The 18,042-nt window shown below is 38.5% G+C and overlaps 1 protein-coding gene across 5 annotated transcripts in view; it reads right to left on the minus strand.

Moving 5' to 3' along the window:
- Positions 1-18,042, minus strand: part of LOC113229497 (KAT8 regulatory NSL complex subunit 1) — a 29,639-nt gene that overhangs the window by 1,278 nt on the left and 10,319 nt on the right. For 3 of the 5 annotated variants that reach the window (XM_026463103.1, XM_026463100.1, XM_026463101.1), the window contains exons 4-10: positions 11,395-11,609; positions 9,204-9,355; positions 5,014-5,232; positions 3,920-4,007; positions 2,922-3,062; positions 1,217-1,289; positions 173-388 (exon numbers count right to left, since the gene is read on the minus strand). In XM_026463103.1, coding sequence (XP_026318888.1) covers positions 173-388; positions 1,217-1,289; positions 2,922-3,062; positions 3,920-4,007; positions 5,014-5,232; positions 9,204-9,355; positions 11,395-11,609 — 1,104 coding nt within the window. The remainder of the gene's footprint in view (positions 1-172; positions 389-1,216; positions 1,290-2,921; positions 3,063-3,919; positions 4,008-5,013; positions 5,233-9,203; positions 9,356-11,394; positions 11,610-18,042) is intronic. The other 2 variants (XM_026463104.1, XM_026463105.1) reach the window with 1 other exon arrangement.

Genomic DNA, 18,042 nt, shown 5'->3' on the forward strand with positions numbered 1-18,042 from the left:
CAGTACAAACGAGAGTTCATATTTATAAGCGATGTATCTATCACTGATGAGTTACCAGGGGTGGATGGCCTTTATTTCGTTTCTATTTCTGGTTATACACTCGATGTGTATTTGTAAAGAAGAACACGATCAGGACTACTGCATTCTAGATAGAGTTATGGTAGCAACGTACCTCTTGGTGTGGAATAATCGGCGGCGGAGGCGGCGGGCCGAGCGGCTGTTGCGGGTACGGCAATTGCGGCGGTTGCGGCAGCTGCAGCTGCGGCGGTTGTGGCTGCAGTTCGTGGTGGTTGCGGCGCGGCCGCTTGGCGCGCACGAAGCGGCTACGCTCATGGCTTTCGGCGCGCGAGTGCCGCGCCGCCACCGCCGCGTCGGACACGTCCTCCTCCTGGACGGACAAAAACATCGTCACATGTCACTATTTCAAGGACAACCAGTCATTGGACAAATTTATTTAACTGCCTCCGTGGCCGAACGGTTACCATGCCGGACTGCCACGCAGAGGTCCCAGGTTCGATTCCCGGGCCGGGAGAAATATTTGTATGACCTACATTTATTTCTCTCCTGAGTTTGGGTGTAATCTGTGGTTGTCTATGTGTGTGTCCATGGCACCCGCGACACAGGGTTTCCCTAGTGCGGGGCTATGTTGAGTGTGTGCGTTGTTGTTGTTGTTATTTATTTGTTCTTGGAAAACCGACAGCTTCTTACATTCAATAAAAACAGGAAAAGAAACAAACGCGAGCATTAAACGAACGAACAATGAACAGTATTTCTTAACAACATGCATTTATATAAATGTAACAACTCAATACCTGTGCTAATGGCAAATTATTCAATAAAATTGAATAGAATGTCCGTGATGTTACGCTTTAGCGCATGAACATTACAAGTGAATATATAAATATCCAGGTCATGATTGCACAGGTCAAACAGCTGATATACACAAAACATGATATTCACATACATAAATAAGTTTCCAAAATAGAAACTATACAATATGCTGTAAGTACCAATACGAGCTAGAAGAATCTGCGAGGTCAGCGACTACAAATTAAATATTAATCAATCGCTTTATTGCCGCAGGAGGTTTCCCACCACAAGTAGCGCTTGTGACGGCATTGGAGGTACAAAAAGTGTGGCATGCTTGGTTGTCATACAGATCGCGGTAACTACGGTCAGATTGTTACGCCCGTGCATAAATATGTTACATTGTTACCTCACTGTCAGTAGATATCCGATGCGTGACGCCATTGTTGAGCGGCGAATCTGGTAAATCCATTACTCGCCATCTGCAAAAACCATCAACAATTTCAATACAACACCTTTATATGTTTCCTGTAATATATTCTTTCTTTTAGTAAAATTACGTACTTAAGGCTATTTTTGACTGCCTCTGTGGCCGAACGGTTACCAAGCCGGATTGCCACGCAGAGGTCCCAGGTTCGATTCCCGGACCGAAGAAATATTTGTATGGCCTACATTTAATTCTCTCGTGACTTTGGGTGTAATTTGTGGTTGTCCATGGCACCCACGACCCAGGGTTTCCCTAGTGCGGGGCTAGGTTGGGTGTGTGCGTTATTATTGTTATAACTGTACCCTGTTTTAGTGTAGGGTTGTTATATAAAACACAGAAGAAAACAGGCTCTCACCTTACAGGTTACCCAATTTACAGGTCTTTTTTGAAGAGGGAGTAAAATGACATTTACAGGTTTACCAGTTTTCATAAATATTATAATTGTCAGTTGCATTTGTTGTTGACGGTTTACACAATAGATTATGAAACCTACTAATATAGAAATCATTATTCATACATTTAACTAAGAGTAGGTAAATTTAATTAGCACTTAGAAAAAATTCCTTCAATTCGGCCAGATTTGAACCGACGTCTTCTATGAAAAGTATGATGAAATACTTTCATAGATTTCTCATAAATGGCTATCGTTGAAAACCAAGTACAAAGATCCGACAAACAAGCACTTGAAATTCGTGAGGTCCGCTGGTTCGTTCCGTGGCTTAGTTGGCATAGTGTCCGACACGGCTAGAAGACGTCAGTTCGAATCCGGCCGGGTCGAAGGTATTTTAAGTGTTCGATCTTTGTATTAATAATTATAACAAAACTAGTGAAGTAATTTCACAAGAAATAATTGAATATCACGAGGGTGAAACATGTTAACATTTAATAAAATATTTCATTTAAAACATGTCTCTTTGTATTTTTAATAGACATAGTTTTGTAGTGTATGTATGAACTTGGAAAAATTTACATTAAAATGAATCTATACCCCGTAATCTGACGAATAATGTGCAGAATATGATTAAAATTCGCAAGTTCGGCTATTGCATAAGCATAAGTAACATTCAGTCGATAGTCTACTGAATAAATGAATGAATGAATATTTTAGCACTAATAGAGGTCCTTGTGAAAGAGTTCGTTCCAGGTAGTACCACCTTAATTGTTTCTGCCACCACACATTGCATATGGGACTTATCAAGTTGTGTCTCAGGGTGACGGGCGCAGTGGCAGTGCCCTTCAGAACTTTGCGATTTAAAGCTTACCATCAGGCGCGCGACTTGTTCGTTCCGTCAATTGATATTATAAAAAAAATTAATATAGCGCAATTCACTATAGTCCATTTGTTTAGGTACTTAACTAAATGTAAACAATCTTGATACATCTTTTTATTGAAACACATGCTTTACAAATCAATAGGTATAAAAATAGGCATGCAATTTCATATGAAGCTAAGTATTTGTATTTTGTATTTGAAGGTAAGGGAAAATATATTTTATAAATGTATATTTCATTAAATAGACATCTCAAGATTGTTTACATTTATTTAAGTACCTAAACAGATGGACTATAGCTGCTTGCAAGCGCACAACAGCTCGCAGCTCCAATACTGTATTTTGATAGTACGTACTTGGGCGTGACGATCTCCTTGTAGGTGAGTATCTGCGGACGTGTGTTGGCTGCAACTGACTGCGGAATTACGATGTTATCGATGTCGTACGACTGCCGCCGCGTAAGCCGGGACTCCGTACTTGGTCGGCCCGGACCGCGTCTGTCACACCGCAAACAATAAACATTATTTAAATGCCATATCGACGAATTCTTTCTCTGAAAACCTGTCGTAATTAACATTGTGCAAATTTTTACTTATTAACTGAGGTGGTAACAACAGAGGAGTAAAGACATAGTATTATTATTATTTTGACTTTAGTTACATTTTACGCGATGATCTTTTACACATTTTTTTTACCACCTCCGTGATAGAGTGACTTGCACATTGGCTTTCATGATGTCGCCATCTCTAAGGTCCCAAGTTCGATTTCCGGCCGGGTCAATGCAGAAACTTTACTATATCGTCTTGTTTGTGGTACCTTCGTTGTTTTCGGTTTCCATAACACAAGTGCTATAGTTACTTACTTTGGAATCGGGTCTACGTATGTGATGTTGTCTATTTATTTATATTTACAATTATTATCATTAAAATTGACCCAAATAATGACCACTGCATATTTTAAATTACTGACTTACCTCAGCTCAAATCCAAATTCTTTCTGTACTAATACGGTTAATGTTAATTGGGTCGAGCAGCACCGACGATAAACGAAATTAAAACCATTTGAAAAATGTATATCGTATACTTTACGTGTCCTATTTAGTTCAGTTGATACAAAAAAAAATAATTGAAAAAGTAAAGTACCTATTGAAGAGGATTTTCTTGTAAAATTTCGAGGTAAATTTGTGTTCTTTTTCCATCATGCCAATTTTTAGAAATCATGTTTTCACACCGTATAGTAATCGGTGTTTATCCTCAATTTTACTATTACAATTTTTCTCCATACCTTTTTGATTCAACATTTTCACTATTATATGGAATCAACCAAAGCTATTTGAGTTTTAAAAAAAATTTACCTTTCGTGTGTCGTTGACGAATCGTCGTCCCGCTCTCTCTCTCGTTCTCGTATCTTGCGTGATAAGGGTGGTCTGCCTCTTTTCAATCCTGAAATGATAACAATTCATTTTTATGCATTGAAAGTGTCTGTAGCGCAGCCATTCGTAACAGCCAGCCGTAGACTTCCGCGCTTTACATCAGGTGCGAGGACAAGTCTAATAATGACGTCACTAGGAGCTATCTATACGCGCGTGAGCATGAGCGAGATTTAATTCGTCGCGCACACAAATTAACACAATTTCTCCAGCCCCAAAGCATGACGGCCATATTTTGTGTACTTTTAACAGATCTTCGTAAAGAAATAAATTTGCAACGTTTCGAGCAGTACGCAGGATTGTATTTTTATTCTATCAGTTTTGCGTCAACTAATAAAATGTTAGGAGCATATTTCGCCATTGGCGAATCACATAATGCTTTCGCCATCATTGTCATAACCTCATTGATCACTATCATAATATTATCTTATGAAAAAAAAACTTTGGAAACCCCCTGGTCTAAGCAGAACGCGACCCATTTATCGAATTAACTTTAGTAGCAGTACACAGCTTGTGAAAGAGTTCGTCCAGGGAACTACTGCCACCTGACCTATTTCTTCTGTCAAGCAGTAATATGAGTATTACTGCTTTCCGGTTTGGAAGGGTAAGTATGGTGATTAAATTATAGACACATGGGACTTTACAACTTATGTCTCAGGATGACGGGCGCGGTGGCAGTGCCCCCTCAGATAATAATAATTATAATTCATTTGCCATAATAAAATACGACATTGTAGTGTACAGTAACAAAGTATCAAAGAACATACAACTGCTGGTACTTAAAAACGGAAAACCTGAGCTACAAGTACCAGCAAACATTCCAATAGCATAGCAAAATATGCAATTGTCGTTATTTTATATATGTATACATTATGCAAAAATGATATACACCAATACAAATAGTACGATATGAAAATAGTGATGTAAAGCTCTGAGCAGCACTGCTGCTGTTATGGATCACCAGGGTCGACTTGTTCGTCCCGTCGTCGCTTAGTACCATAAAAAAATGAATGGCTTACGCGTGGGATGGCGTCGATGCGGCTTGGGCGTGTGTCCGCTGGTGATGGTGGCGGTGGCGGGGGCGGGGGCGGGCGCGCGCGCCGGCGTGGGCGAAGAGAGGGCGGCGGGGGACGCGGGCGTCTGCCGCGAGGCCGCGGCTCCGCGCCACGCCTTCGAGCACCGCGAGCGGAACCAGCCGCGGGACGACAGTGCCGCGATGTGCACCAACGGGGAGATGTCTGCAAGTGCGTCCACAACACTTATTCTCTCTATCACTGTGTCAACGATTTCGTCATCAGCAGCCCATTTTAATACTCAATATATTTATTGCATTAATACGGTACAGTCAAGAGCACATCAAGTTTGACACTATGTACCGTTCTTATCGTAAGCGGCATAGAGTTGGGATTTAAGTCTTAAGTGTCAAGCTTGACGTACTCTTGACCCTGTACATGTCTTAAAATTAAAATAAAGTTACACATGTATTAGGGATAACAATAAGAGCAGAGGTAGACCGAGGTTTAAATTTTATTAGTAACTAAAATTGTTCACTATAAAATAAATAATATATAATAAGATGTATGTCGTGAAAGTTTGAATTTAATTAAATTTCAATGGCATGACGTTATAATACAATTAAGTATTCACTTAAATTGTAGTAGCATTTATTAATTAGATACATTTTTAATTTATTAACAAAGAGTGAATATCTTTCTTCGTTCATAATAATGGGCGGGAGCTCGTCGAATATCCTCACCAACATCGAGTGGGGACTTGAGCTGTGTATCTGTAGTTGAGATTGTGGCAGAAGCAATTGCGTGTCAATTGCGTGGTCTAAAAGTGTTGTTGAGGCAGATATAGACAGATTTTGTACGTCCTACTGATGGGCACGGATCTCCACTCAGGCGTAAGTTTAAGAAAAATACGTGCATGCTTTGGCAAAAATAACCACTGCTGAAATACAGTATTTACTAATGGTTTGACCTACTACCCTAGAACAGAGGGCTATAGGTTCGAAAACAGAGTTGCACTAGAATTTTACAGATTTATGTGCGAATTTTCATTTGAAATTTACCAAGAGCTTTTTGACGAAGGAAAACATCGTGACGAAACCTGCATGTCTAAGAAGGTTTACAACCCTTGGAAAACGTGTATTATGACCTTAACATTTTCCTTAGAGAAGACATGAGCCTAGCAGTGGGGTCTAATACTTTTATCGCAATTGGATGAATTATGGCACGTATATGGGACAAAGAAACAAACATAAATATTTGTAAATAAATATTCACTCCAAGACATAATTCTAGCCACCTTACATTATTATTCTCGAAGGTCTAGAATACAAAATTTTCGTTATCATAGAACAGGGTTTCTTAACCTGTAGTCCATGGACCCTTAAGGGGTCCGTGTAATGAACGCCGGGAGTCCGTGTTAAGCTTACCGAACATAATGAAACGGCAACCGTCACACTAACTATTCATATTTAATTTCAATCCATTTTAAACAAACAAGTCACTGACCCGACCATTGACGGTTCAGTGATGGCCAATTATTGTAATGCCAACTATAAATCGATTAATAATAATTAATTGAATGAATCGATTTGTTCAATTGAGTCATACTAACAGTTTTACAGTTTTCCTTACATGAAAATACATAACCTATAAAAGCATATATTTAAAATTTCCGAAATCGTAATTTTAAATCCTCCCTTAAATCCTTACACTTAGATACTTGTATGATTGCGATTGAAATTTTCGATTTACTAGTCAATTACAAAAACTTTAATTGAATGAACCATAGACAAATCATAAAAGTACAGATGGAAAATAACCTCTCTTTTGGACTACCATTCTTCAAATACGATTTTATGATGCTATTCAAATGAATATTGTTGGAAAAAGTGATCAGATATCATCATTCATCCTTATTCGATTTATTGAGTGATTGCTTCAGAATTTTAACCAAACAGGTATGTTCACTTTTTGTTTACAATGGATTGGAACAAACTACAAGTAAAGTTTAATCGCAAACAATATAATATAGTCTGTCTTTTTTTAAGACAGAGTAAAATGACATTCGTATGGTTGCCAGTTTTCATAAAAATTTTTAATAGATATGTAGTTGTTGTCGATCGATTGTGAAAGTAAAATTTTGCAAAAATGACTAAATTACGAAAGTTATGACCTTCTAATGATAATAATTGCGTTATTGCTTTTTTGATTCTTATTTCGACAATTGACCTACTATTATTATAGTCTGTTCCAATCAATTTTGAACAAAAAGTAAACAAACTTGATTGGTTGAAATTCTAAAGCAATCACTCAACAAATCGAATAACTAACACTTTCACGAATATTTCGGCTTGATATATCATCACTTTTTCCAACAATATTCATTTGCATAGCATCGTAAAATCGTATTTGAAAAATGGTGATCAAAAAGTGAGGTTATTATTAATCTATACTTCTATTCGAAAAATACAGTCGGTACAATCAATTAACGTTTAGTAATCGATTATTACATCGAACATTTCGATCGCAATCGAACGAGTATCTGATTTGACGGAGGATTTGAATTGAAATTTTAAATATGCTTATATTGCTTATGTAAGGAAAACCGCTAGTATGACTGAATTGAACAAATCGATTCATTCAATTATTTAATCGATGTGTAGTTGGCGTTACAATTGGCCATCACAAAACCGTCTATGGTCGGGTCAGTGACCTGTTTGTTTTACTTTTTGTTCAAAATGGATTGAAATGAAGTATATTATTATTAGGGTGGCTTCATTCGGGGCATATGTAGCGCCTCATCACTGCGACCATCAGTTGATCTATTGTGATCACCACTAATTACAGTTCGGAGCCAAGGCCGACAGCATTGAAGAACTGAAGGACTTTCCTGGCTCCGACAGATTTAATGTCCTCTGGTTGTGGCATGTGCCTTCCCAGTATGGAGCTTCGTACGCCCATCAGGGGTTAACATTGGGTGAGAAGATGAGCAGTTTCATCCGCCTCGTGGCAGAATCTACACTCTCTCGGGAGACGTGTTTGCTCTCGTTCAGCAGACTAAGCTTTGCCAGGCTGTATGCTATCCCTATAAAGGGTTCGGGTCCAATAAAGGTTTCCCTAGCACCAGTCTTTGCCAGTTTGTCTGCTGCCTCATTTCCCTCGATGTTAGAATGGCCTGGAACCTAGTGCAGGACCACTTTATTCTTTTCCCCGAGAACATTCAGTATAGTCACACAGTTCTCTACAATCCTCGATGTTGTCCTACTAATAACGAGATCTATTTTTATTCATATACATTTTAACAATAACAGCCAGATTTGATTTGATTATCTATATATTTAATTAAAATGAAAAGCATTAAAATATGTCTCCTCTTCGTATTATTCATAAACATGAGAACTATGTTTATGAAAAATACGAAGAGGAAAATTTAGAAAAATACAAGACTTATGTATGTATAAACTTACAAAACTTGACAATTCAAATGAATTTGTGTTCAATATCGGATGAATAATGAATGGGTCGTGGGTGATTCAAATTAAACAAGTTCGGCTAATTATTCCATAAACGTGACCGATATTCAATCGATAGAATATTTATCGACTGCAATCACTAGCTGCTCGCAAGCGGGCAACACTTTTGCGCAAGGAATTGTCATTTTACACCGTCTTCAAAAACACAGACTACAGTAAAAACTAAACTTAGTTTTTTTTATCTTTTCGGTAAGGGTCTGTGAGCTCTTTGACATTTTGAGACGGGCAGAAACTTGATTAGAAAAAGGTTAAGACACTGCAATAAAAGATTGTTTTCTGCGGATTTGAAATGACGTTTAGTACTATAAAAAATACGTATTCGGTTTTTTTTTTCAAACACTAAGAAATAAATAAGTTATGACGTCTCAAAGTTTTCCGAAAAATTGAACGGTATTGACACCCGATGATTAGCAGACGCCGTTGCTATAACAACAAGAACGGTGTGGGGCAGTGGACGGAGGCAGTGGACGGAGTCAGCGCGGGAGTTCATGTATATGATAACCAAGTATTACACTAACGCGCGATGCGTTAGCGCAGGTTTGTCGTTGCGCGGCGCGACGTGCTGGCGCCTAGGTGTCTAGACAACTCGGCGCCGATCGCACAATTTTATTTACTTGTGTAACGGTTTTTGATCAATCAGAAATTGTGTGTATGTGTACTCACCCTTGTGGTCGCTGAGCACGGGGTGGAAGGCGGCGTCGACCCTGGCGACGCGCTGCTTGGCGGCCAGCGCGCACAGCGGCGCCGCGGGCTCCGTCGGCTCCGCGCGGCCCGTGCACACGGCGCAGCTCTCCACGCCGAACTGGCAGCTGCATCTGCAACACCCACCATTCAACTCATATCATCAAGTATAGCAACCAAAGTAACCAATACTTTTCAATTTTTATTCTTAAGGCGGTCACCCGAGGAGAAGCGAGAAAAGCTGTTTTGCTAGATGAAACGGTTTAGGTATTTAATACACCTTTTTTTTTTTTTTTTTGACGGGGGGGAAATCTTTATGGATACCCCTGAGCCCAGGGAGACTCAGGGGTTATGTGGGGACTCTCCCTCCAGACTGGAGGGCCTACCCCACTAAAACCCCCCCGGGTTTCCCTCTCGCCGGTTGAGTCGGCGCCGTGGGATCAGTGAGCATTCACCACGACGCTAGGTATTTAATACACCTAAGGATATTGTCCAAAGAATGTGATCATTTGTTACGCGATAGAATGTACTTTATCTGCACATATAAGACCCTAAAACAAATATAATTATAACAGCATTGACCTAATAGTCTAAAACTAATCGAGTTGTTAGGTTTTCTCGACTGTTACACATAGGAAATGAAACTATTAGGTGTATTATGGGTGTATTTGTTTTTTCAAACAAACCAAAAAAGTGTGTGCGAAAAATCAAATATACGCGATTTCAATCCCGAAAAATAGTTTAATTCCTAAATCTGAAACAAATTATTTAAGAATAAAATATCTAACTTTGTACATAATTTTTATATGGTATATTTCTCTTCAAGTACTACAGACAATCAGCTAAATTTTAGTTTTCAACTTTATAGTTATTAAATTCATATTTATCAAAAAAAATTTAAAACTCCCAGCCGTTTAACGACACGCTGCACCGCCCGCTGCCCCGTCAGTCGCCATCGGACGCTTATCAACGTCGGTACTAAGTCAAATTTTCTCCGCCTTTTCTTGTTTTATTTATACTAATTTACAGCGCGCAGAATGCGAGACGCGAGGAGCAACCCCCTTCACACCTCACCTCCTAAAATCCAGGCTCGCGTTGAATTATATCGCCTAAAACCACGATTTTTGTGGTCACACTTTTAAAAGTGACGACCGACCAGTACATTTCAGCATAATCTAATACGTTAAGATTTGAGCATTTATGCAGTCAACGAATACCGCTCGCCGCTCTCTCTGGCTGCTCTACACGATTGTAGTTTTTTGACGAATACCTATGAGTTCAAAACGAGCAATGATCAGTCGGCATAACGTATCAAGCTGGTTGCAAATAGTACGTTAAGATAAAATTTTCGATCAATCGCCAATTTTAAGCTGCTTACTTACAAGCGAGCTGTAACCGTATTATGTTACCAAAAATCATAGTGTACGTGGTTCGCAAGCTTGCCGCTAGCGGTTCGCAGTAAGCCGTCGATAACCAGGTACTCATTCTAGCGAGTTTAGACTGTTTTACGCGTATACACTAAAACCTCGTTATTGTATCTGTCACGTTACATAATAAGTAACCGGCTTTATGTATAAAATATTAATGCTTTTTAACGACCTCCATGAACGAATGGAGAGTTGCACACCGCTTTTCATGGTGTCGCCAGTTCTAGGGTCCCCGGTACGATCACCGGCCAAGTAAATGTAGAAAAACTAACTTTACTACATTGTCTCGGGTCTGGGTGTTTGTGGGACTGTCTTTGTTTCCGATTTCCATAACAAAAGTTCTTTAGTTACTTACTAAGGGATTGGAGAAACTATGTGATGTTATCTAATATTATTTTATTTTTACTGGATTAGTTATAGATAGAAATAGTTTTTAGCCGATTTAAAAAAAAGGAGGTTCTCAATTCGAATGTATGTACGTTGCGCGATAACTACTAATTAATTTGTGAACCGAGTTTGAGGATTCTTTTTCTTTGGAAAGGTACCTCAGTATTGGTCCCATTGAAATTTGAAGAAAATATTTCACCTCGAAGGGTAGCAAAGTAGGGGATGAATGACTTTTGTTATAACTAAATAAATTACAATAATCTTACAGCTGGTAATGCAAAATCTGTCTGCAAAACTATCTGAGAACATACGATTTTAAACTCTTTAGTAAACATAAAAAGTGTTAGTAGTACACTTACCTCACGTCAGAAGGTTTAGCTGCTTTATTAGTGGCTATGTGCAAGTTGTGCATCTGCAACAACTTGCGTTTCTTAAACGTCTCTCGACGCAATGGTCGGTGCCGAGCGCAGGTCTCTGTCCGGGGATCGTCATCGGGCAGCTCGGATCCTGGCAGGGAACCTTCATATCCTATAGGTTCTCCTTCGAATTCCACAGGACCTTTTGCTTCGCGTACCTGAAATTTAATTTGATTATTCAGAGTAGAGTTTAAAACATATAACAAATATATTATTATTTGTAAAATTGATTGTAATGAGTATTATGATGTTTTATTACCACGATATTATTATTTTTTATAATATCAAGTGACGGGACGAACAAGTCGTGCACCTGATGGTAAGGTACACGCCTGTCCATAACAGTATCAGTGGCACTTAGAGCTTTAAATCGCAAACATCTGAGGGGCACTGCTACTGCGTACGTCACTCTGAGACATATGTTGATAAGTCCCACGTGCCTGTAAATTGACCAACACCCTTAGCCTTCAAAAACGGAACACAGTAGTGCTGACGTTACTGCTTGGCGGAAGAAATAGGCAAGGTGGCAGGACTTTCCAGGACGAACTGTTTCACAATGAGCTCTACTGTTACTTTTTGTGAAATTATTCTAATTAATGTAATTATTCTAATAAAATAATCATCATAACAAGAAGATCACCCTCGTCGGAATCCGTACTGGCGATAACTGAGGAAGACGTTGTCGAGGAGATGGTTATTAAAATTACGTTTCATTGTCTTGCAGAATATAGAAGCGTTTGAGACAGGTCTATAATTGACAAGTCAACATTGTTCCCTTTTTTTGGGCACAGGTTGCACGTTTACCCCACGACCTGAGAGCAGGAGACAACTTAGGCACATATTTACGCTGGAATAGAATTCCAGCAATCCTGCTGATTCCAGCAGGATTGCTGGAATTCTATTTGGCCCGCTAGCTTTATTCACGTTTAGACTCCGCAGAGTTCTGAGTAGATCTTTTTGGCATGACGCAGACAGGCATTCTCTGCAAAGCGTGAGGCAAAAAGATTCGCCTTCTCTTCCGCAGTATGAGCCAGCGAGCCGTCCGGCCTCAGCAGAGGTGAAGAAGTACGACTAAAGTTTGTGACAGCTTTGGCCAGGGACCAAAAGGACCTTCTGGAAAAGAGGCAAACTTGGCCCCTATACCGCTATACTATTCCAAAGATTCGCACGAAGCGTTACGCTTCCACACTTATATGGCGAACGGCTATGGAGTGGAATTCCCTGCCTGCAGACTTATTCCCTGAACGTTATAACTTAGACCTTTTCAAGGCGAGAGTGAATAGGCATTATTTAGGTGTGCATGCTCCTTTGTCGACCTCATCGTCACTTTCCATCAGGTGAGATGGAGGTCAAATGTGCACTTATATATCATAAAAAAGTTAGTGTTTTGTAAATTATTTTTTAAAGAATTCACATCTAATGAGATCAATAACATCTCGAACTGTATATAAAAAAAGGGAGAGTGGTGACTAGGCACGGCTGAAGCCAACCACCAGTAGTTATCGCTCTTTAGCACTACCCAGGGGCCACTTGTAGGGTCTCGAGGGTAAACCTACGGAAGCGAGAAACATCGACCCCCAAAGTTGAAGTTTTTTAGTTTTCTGTTGCTTTTTAACAATTATTTGGGTGACAATATAAAAATATCGGTTAACTGAGACTTAATAAACGGGAAAAACTCGTTTTCAAAATCTGTTTTTGCATGCCCTAGTTACCAGCTTGTATGTGGAGTGTTAAAATTCTAGTTAAAGTGGTACGCCCCGCGCGACATCGGCCTCTTGAACTGTTATCGCGAAGTTTGGTTATTTAGTAATGAAATAAGATCGACTAATATATACACCGTGTGTGTGAATGTTGGTCTTGTTTTTTCGAGATTATCAGCTCATATTCTATGTGTTTATTTATTGGGTATGTTTCTTTCCAGGTGCCAGTTATGGATAGATTTTCGTCAAAGACCTGACTTGAAAGATAAAAACATTAAACAACGATATATCATGTATGTTTGTGGCTTACACTTCGAAGGATGGGTGTATATTAAAAAAAACACTGCTATTCCTGTTTTAAACTTACCATCTGTTTCAATACATTATTCATCCGAATGCGAATACACTATATAGTTAAATTTAATAATAGAAAACTGTCATAATCACAATTTTTTTTATGTGACAACCCTTACACACCTACGTACAGCAGCGTAAGTACCTACACGAGTGGCAGTATCGCATGAACTTCAAATTCAAAGGCGTTGCTCTTCTGTAGGGAAGATATAGTACTACTGTGATCCGATACCATAAATAACCAGTGTTGCCAGATGGTTACACTTTTAGTAACTCTTGACCCTCTCGCGTAATATTCCTCAAAAGCCGGTTTACAGGGCTCTCAAAGGCTGGCAACGCATAGGCAGCTCATCTGATGTTGCAAATGTCCATAGGCGAAGATGACCACCTCCTATCAAGTGGCTCGTCTGCTCGATTTTGCCTTTCTTTATATAAAAAACAATATACAAGTAACTTTTGTTTTTAAGGCAATTTTCGTAACTTTTGAGAAAGTTGAGATTTTTCCAATTCAAGTATATTTGTTATTATAAATTCTAAATAGTTTACGAACGCACCCAAATAAGGCAATGCAGTTACTCACACACGGCGCAAACAAAATTAAACTTAACAATTTTCTTGAGCGTGTCTAATTTTTAATCAGGATTTAAGCGTGTATATAATATACACCGTTAATACTTAAGACTATTAAAAAAAAGATAATGTAACTTCTTGTCATAATGCAACTTTTTTTTAAAAAGGAACGTAATTTTTGACTCATTAGCCTGGCAACACTGTAAACAACACGGATCAACAAACTTTGTTTGTTTATTATTTATTTATGCGCTTAATAAATCTGCCAACCCTAGAAATATTTTTCTTACAATGTTTCAACATATGAAAACCAAAAGTGCAAAACGCTCTTTTGGCTTGACACTAACTGATTAAATACCATTTGCTTCAAAGTCCCAGAACGCATGATAAACGTAATCGTGTTAGACTGAAAGGCGAGCCGAGTTTAACGCATTTATTTGTTCTAACGGCCTTGAACGACGCGCTCTGCCTTGCGTACCTAACGCGACCCATCACCCAACTTGTTACGTGTATGTACAGTCATGTTGATTCATCCAAAATCGTTTGGTGTAAAATAAAGTACTATTTCTCAAACATACTCGGAAATGTTTGCACTACTTTCAAAAAATGAACACGGAAAGTTTGTCATTTATGGACGGTGTGACTACGTCACCGCCAAGGCCTGCAAAGTATGCATAAAAATGCATTACTGTCCACCTCTCTAAACTTCTGAATCTACTTACTAGATGAACTGTGTAAACAGGCAAAAGGACAAACTCATACAGTCAAAACACTTGGCAGTGTTCGTAATAGCGTCTTAATTTAATAGTTTTTTTTAGTCGGTAAAATAAAGTCATCGAGTACTTAGACTCGATGACTAAAGTGCTTGGGTATTCTTTTGTTTTTTTTTGGCCCTATGTTCGTCGAGAAAATAAGTTCTAGTGTGAAGAGCGATAACGAAAATGCCTGGAAATAGTATGTCAAATATTATTTATGAATTAATTAACAGTTTTTTTTTTACTTTTTCTATTATACATCTTCTTTCTTTAGTCTTCTATTATTTCCTCATATTGTTTGAGAAGAATGAAGAAGAAAGAATCTCAGTACAGAGTACTAAAAAAATCGACCTCAAAAGTCATTCACCCCCTAGTTTGCCACCTTTAGAGGTGGAATATTTTCTTCAAATTTAAATGGGACCATTTCTAGGGTACCCTCTTTAGTATAATAAAAAAGAATCATCAAAATCGGTTCACAAACCGGAGTTATCGCGTAACATACATAAAAAAACTTACAGCCGAATTGAGAACCGCCTCCTTTTTTTGAAGACGGTTAAAAGCAAAGAAAATGGTGTTTTGACTTACAACAACTTACGTGGGAGTTATCAATATAGTCCTGCGATGTTGTTAGTTAGTTTACAAATAACCCTGTATATTCCATCCCGCCTGTCTCCCATTAGCGTAGGCAGAGGCCATTCACCTCCAATCGCTACGTTCCAGATAAACCTCTTACGCCTTCTCCGCTCGGACCAGTCTGTTCATATTATTTATTTTAACTTCAAATTATTTGGCGTGATGAAGTTCCAAAAACCGAAGTACTTGTATGGAAATTTAAATTTTTCCACCAAAACCGTGAGACCTCTGTTAGCGGAACAAATTCATCGTACTGTGGCCTTTACTGGAAGCTTCCGCTATCAAGCTACAAAGTGTTGGAATAATATTCCACCTCTCGCTTAGACTCCTTAAATCTAAGTTTAATTTGAAAACAAAATTGAGGAAACTTATTTTTGATAGGCAAAACTTGGGTTCCTAAACGTTTTACATAGTGGAAGCTTCTAAAATTTTTTATAATATATAATCTACATAACTCCCACATCCATACTAACACATATGCACACTACATGTTTTTGCTTTTAATGCTCGGCAACGCGTTACCCTCGAAGGTGGTGGCTGAAAATCAGTGCTTTGTTTTGCAAATTTTGCATTGAGCCGCGACCTATTTGGCTTACTGCAGGACCCAAGTTATATTTTGTTTTTATGTATACATAGGGCGCACTATAAGTTTCCGGAATTGACTTAACTTACATAAACAATATTTAAAAAGTTATTATGACATTCGAAAATGGAACTCTGACTGTAGAATACAGTTTGTTTCATCTGACTGTCTCTTGTTTGTACATTGTGGCGTCTACATCACCATGGATTTGACTGAAGAAAATTTTCGTAGTATGATTTTTTACGACTTCAAGTGTAATTTAACAGCTCAACGGAGCTTCGCTCGGCTTCAATTTGGTTTTGGCGATGTAGCACCATGCAAGATGACTATTTATAGCAAGTCAGAATTCAAACGCGGTCGTGAACAACAAAATCATCGATGCTATGCGCCGTATGATCAAAACTGACAGGCATGCGACATACCATGAGATTAGAGATCTTTAGGGATAGGCATGAGTCAAATACAAACATTTGGGTGTGAAAAAGCTGTGCTCTCGGTGGATCCCGCATAATTTGACCGAGGCTCCAAAAACGGATCGCGTCACTTGGTGCAATGCCATGCTTACTAGATTCAACGAAGGGGCGTCAAATTTGGTGTGGGGCATAGTAACAGGTGACGAAACATGGATTTATAGTTACGATTCCAAAACAAAGCGGCAATTAAGCGCATGGGTCTTTCGAGATGAGCCGAAACCAACCAAAGTGGCGCGCGTGCAAAGTGCCTCTAAGCGGATGTTTCCTCCTTTTTTAAATAAAACTGGACTGTTGCTTTGGAGAATCGTTGTACCGTGAATAGTGATTGGTACACGGCCATTTGTTTGCCGGAAGTTATTGACAAACTCCGTAAAAATAACCGTAAACGCCGTATCATCTTGCACCACGATAATGCCAGTTCTCACACGGCCAGACAGACAAATGAATGTTTGAAGGTGAACAACGTTTTCTTATGAGCCTTCCCGCGCTTCCCGACCTGGCACCTCGTGACTTTTATTTATTTCCAAAAATTAAGAACCAGTTATAATTATTAATACAAAGGTCGAACACTCAGAAAAAATTCCTTCGATCCGGCCGGATTCGAACCGAGGTCTTCTAGCTTACAGTGCCAGACGCTATACCAACTAAGCCTCGGAACAAACCAGCGGACCTCACGAATTTTTCTATGTGCTTGCGTCGTATCTTTGTATGTATTTGGTTTTTTCAACGATTTTTTTAGTCGTAGCGCCATCTATGATAAATCTATGAAAGTTTTATCACCCAGGTAGTATCTTTATAGTTACCAGCCCTGGCGAGAGATGTCGCTACTCACTGTATTTTAAATTTTTATTGAATTGATATCCAATTATTTTTTGTGAAATTATTTTCTGTGAAATTATCCACTAGTTTGTTATAATTATTATTATATTTTTTTGTGAAATTATCCACTAGTTTGTTATAATTATTAATACATCACAACCAGTTACGCGGTCAACGATTTTCATCACTTGAAGAGGCTGTTGAAGAGTATGAAAAATATGTTTTAGAGATTGTCACGGAGAAGTGGCATAAATGTTTTCAAAATTGGTTCATTTGTACAAAAAAATGCATTAACGATAACGGAGAATATTTTAAGAAACAATAAATTCATTTCTGTACCATTTATAGTACATTTATTTATTTCGGACCATTTATAGTATTTTTTTCTTATTCATTCCGGAAACTTACAGCGCCCCCAGTATATTATTCTTTCAATTGAATTTCTTGTTGTTTGTTTTTTATTTTATTTTCTTTAATTTTGATTTCAGTGTCTCTTTTAATCCATTTACTGTATTATATTGTTGTGTGTGTGATGCTAGACAATAAACGTTTTATCTATCTATGGCATTTTTTAAGGACATCCCTAATCTGCTCGAGATATGTACGTCGAGGTCTACTTAAGTATTTTTAAACATTGTGAAGCGGACAATAGGTATATTTTAGACGAGTTTATGTTTTACCTATAAATAAGCATTGGCATTTCC

The sequence above is a fragment of the Hyposmocoma kahamanoa genome, unplaced genomic scaffold, assembly GCF_003589595.1.
Source record: "Hyposmocoma kahamanoa isolate Upper Pololo Valley unplaced genomic scaffold, ASM358959v1 62, whole genome shotgun sequence".
NCBI classification, from domain to species: domain Eukaryota; kingdom Metazoa; phylum Arthropoda; class Insecta; order Lepidoptera; family Cosmopterigidae; genus Hyposmocoma; species Hyposmocoma kahamanoa.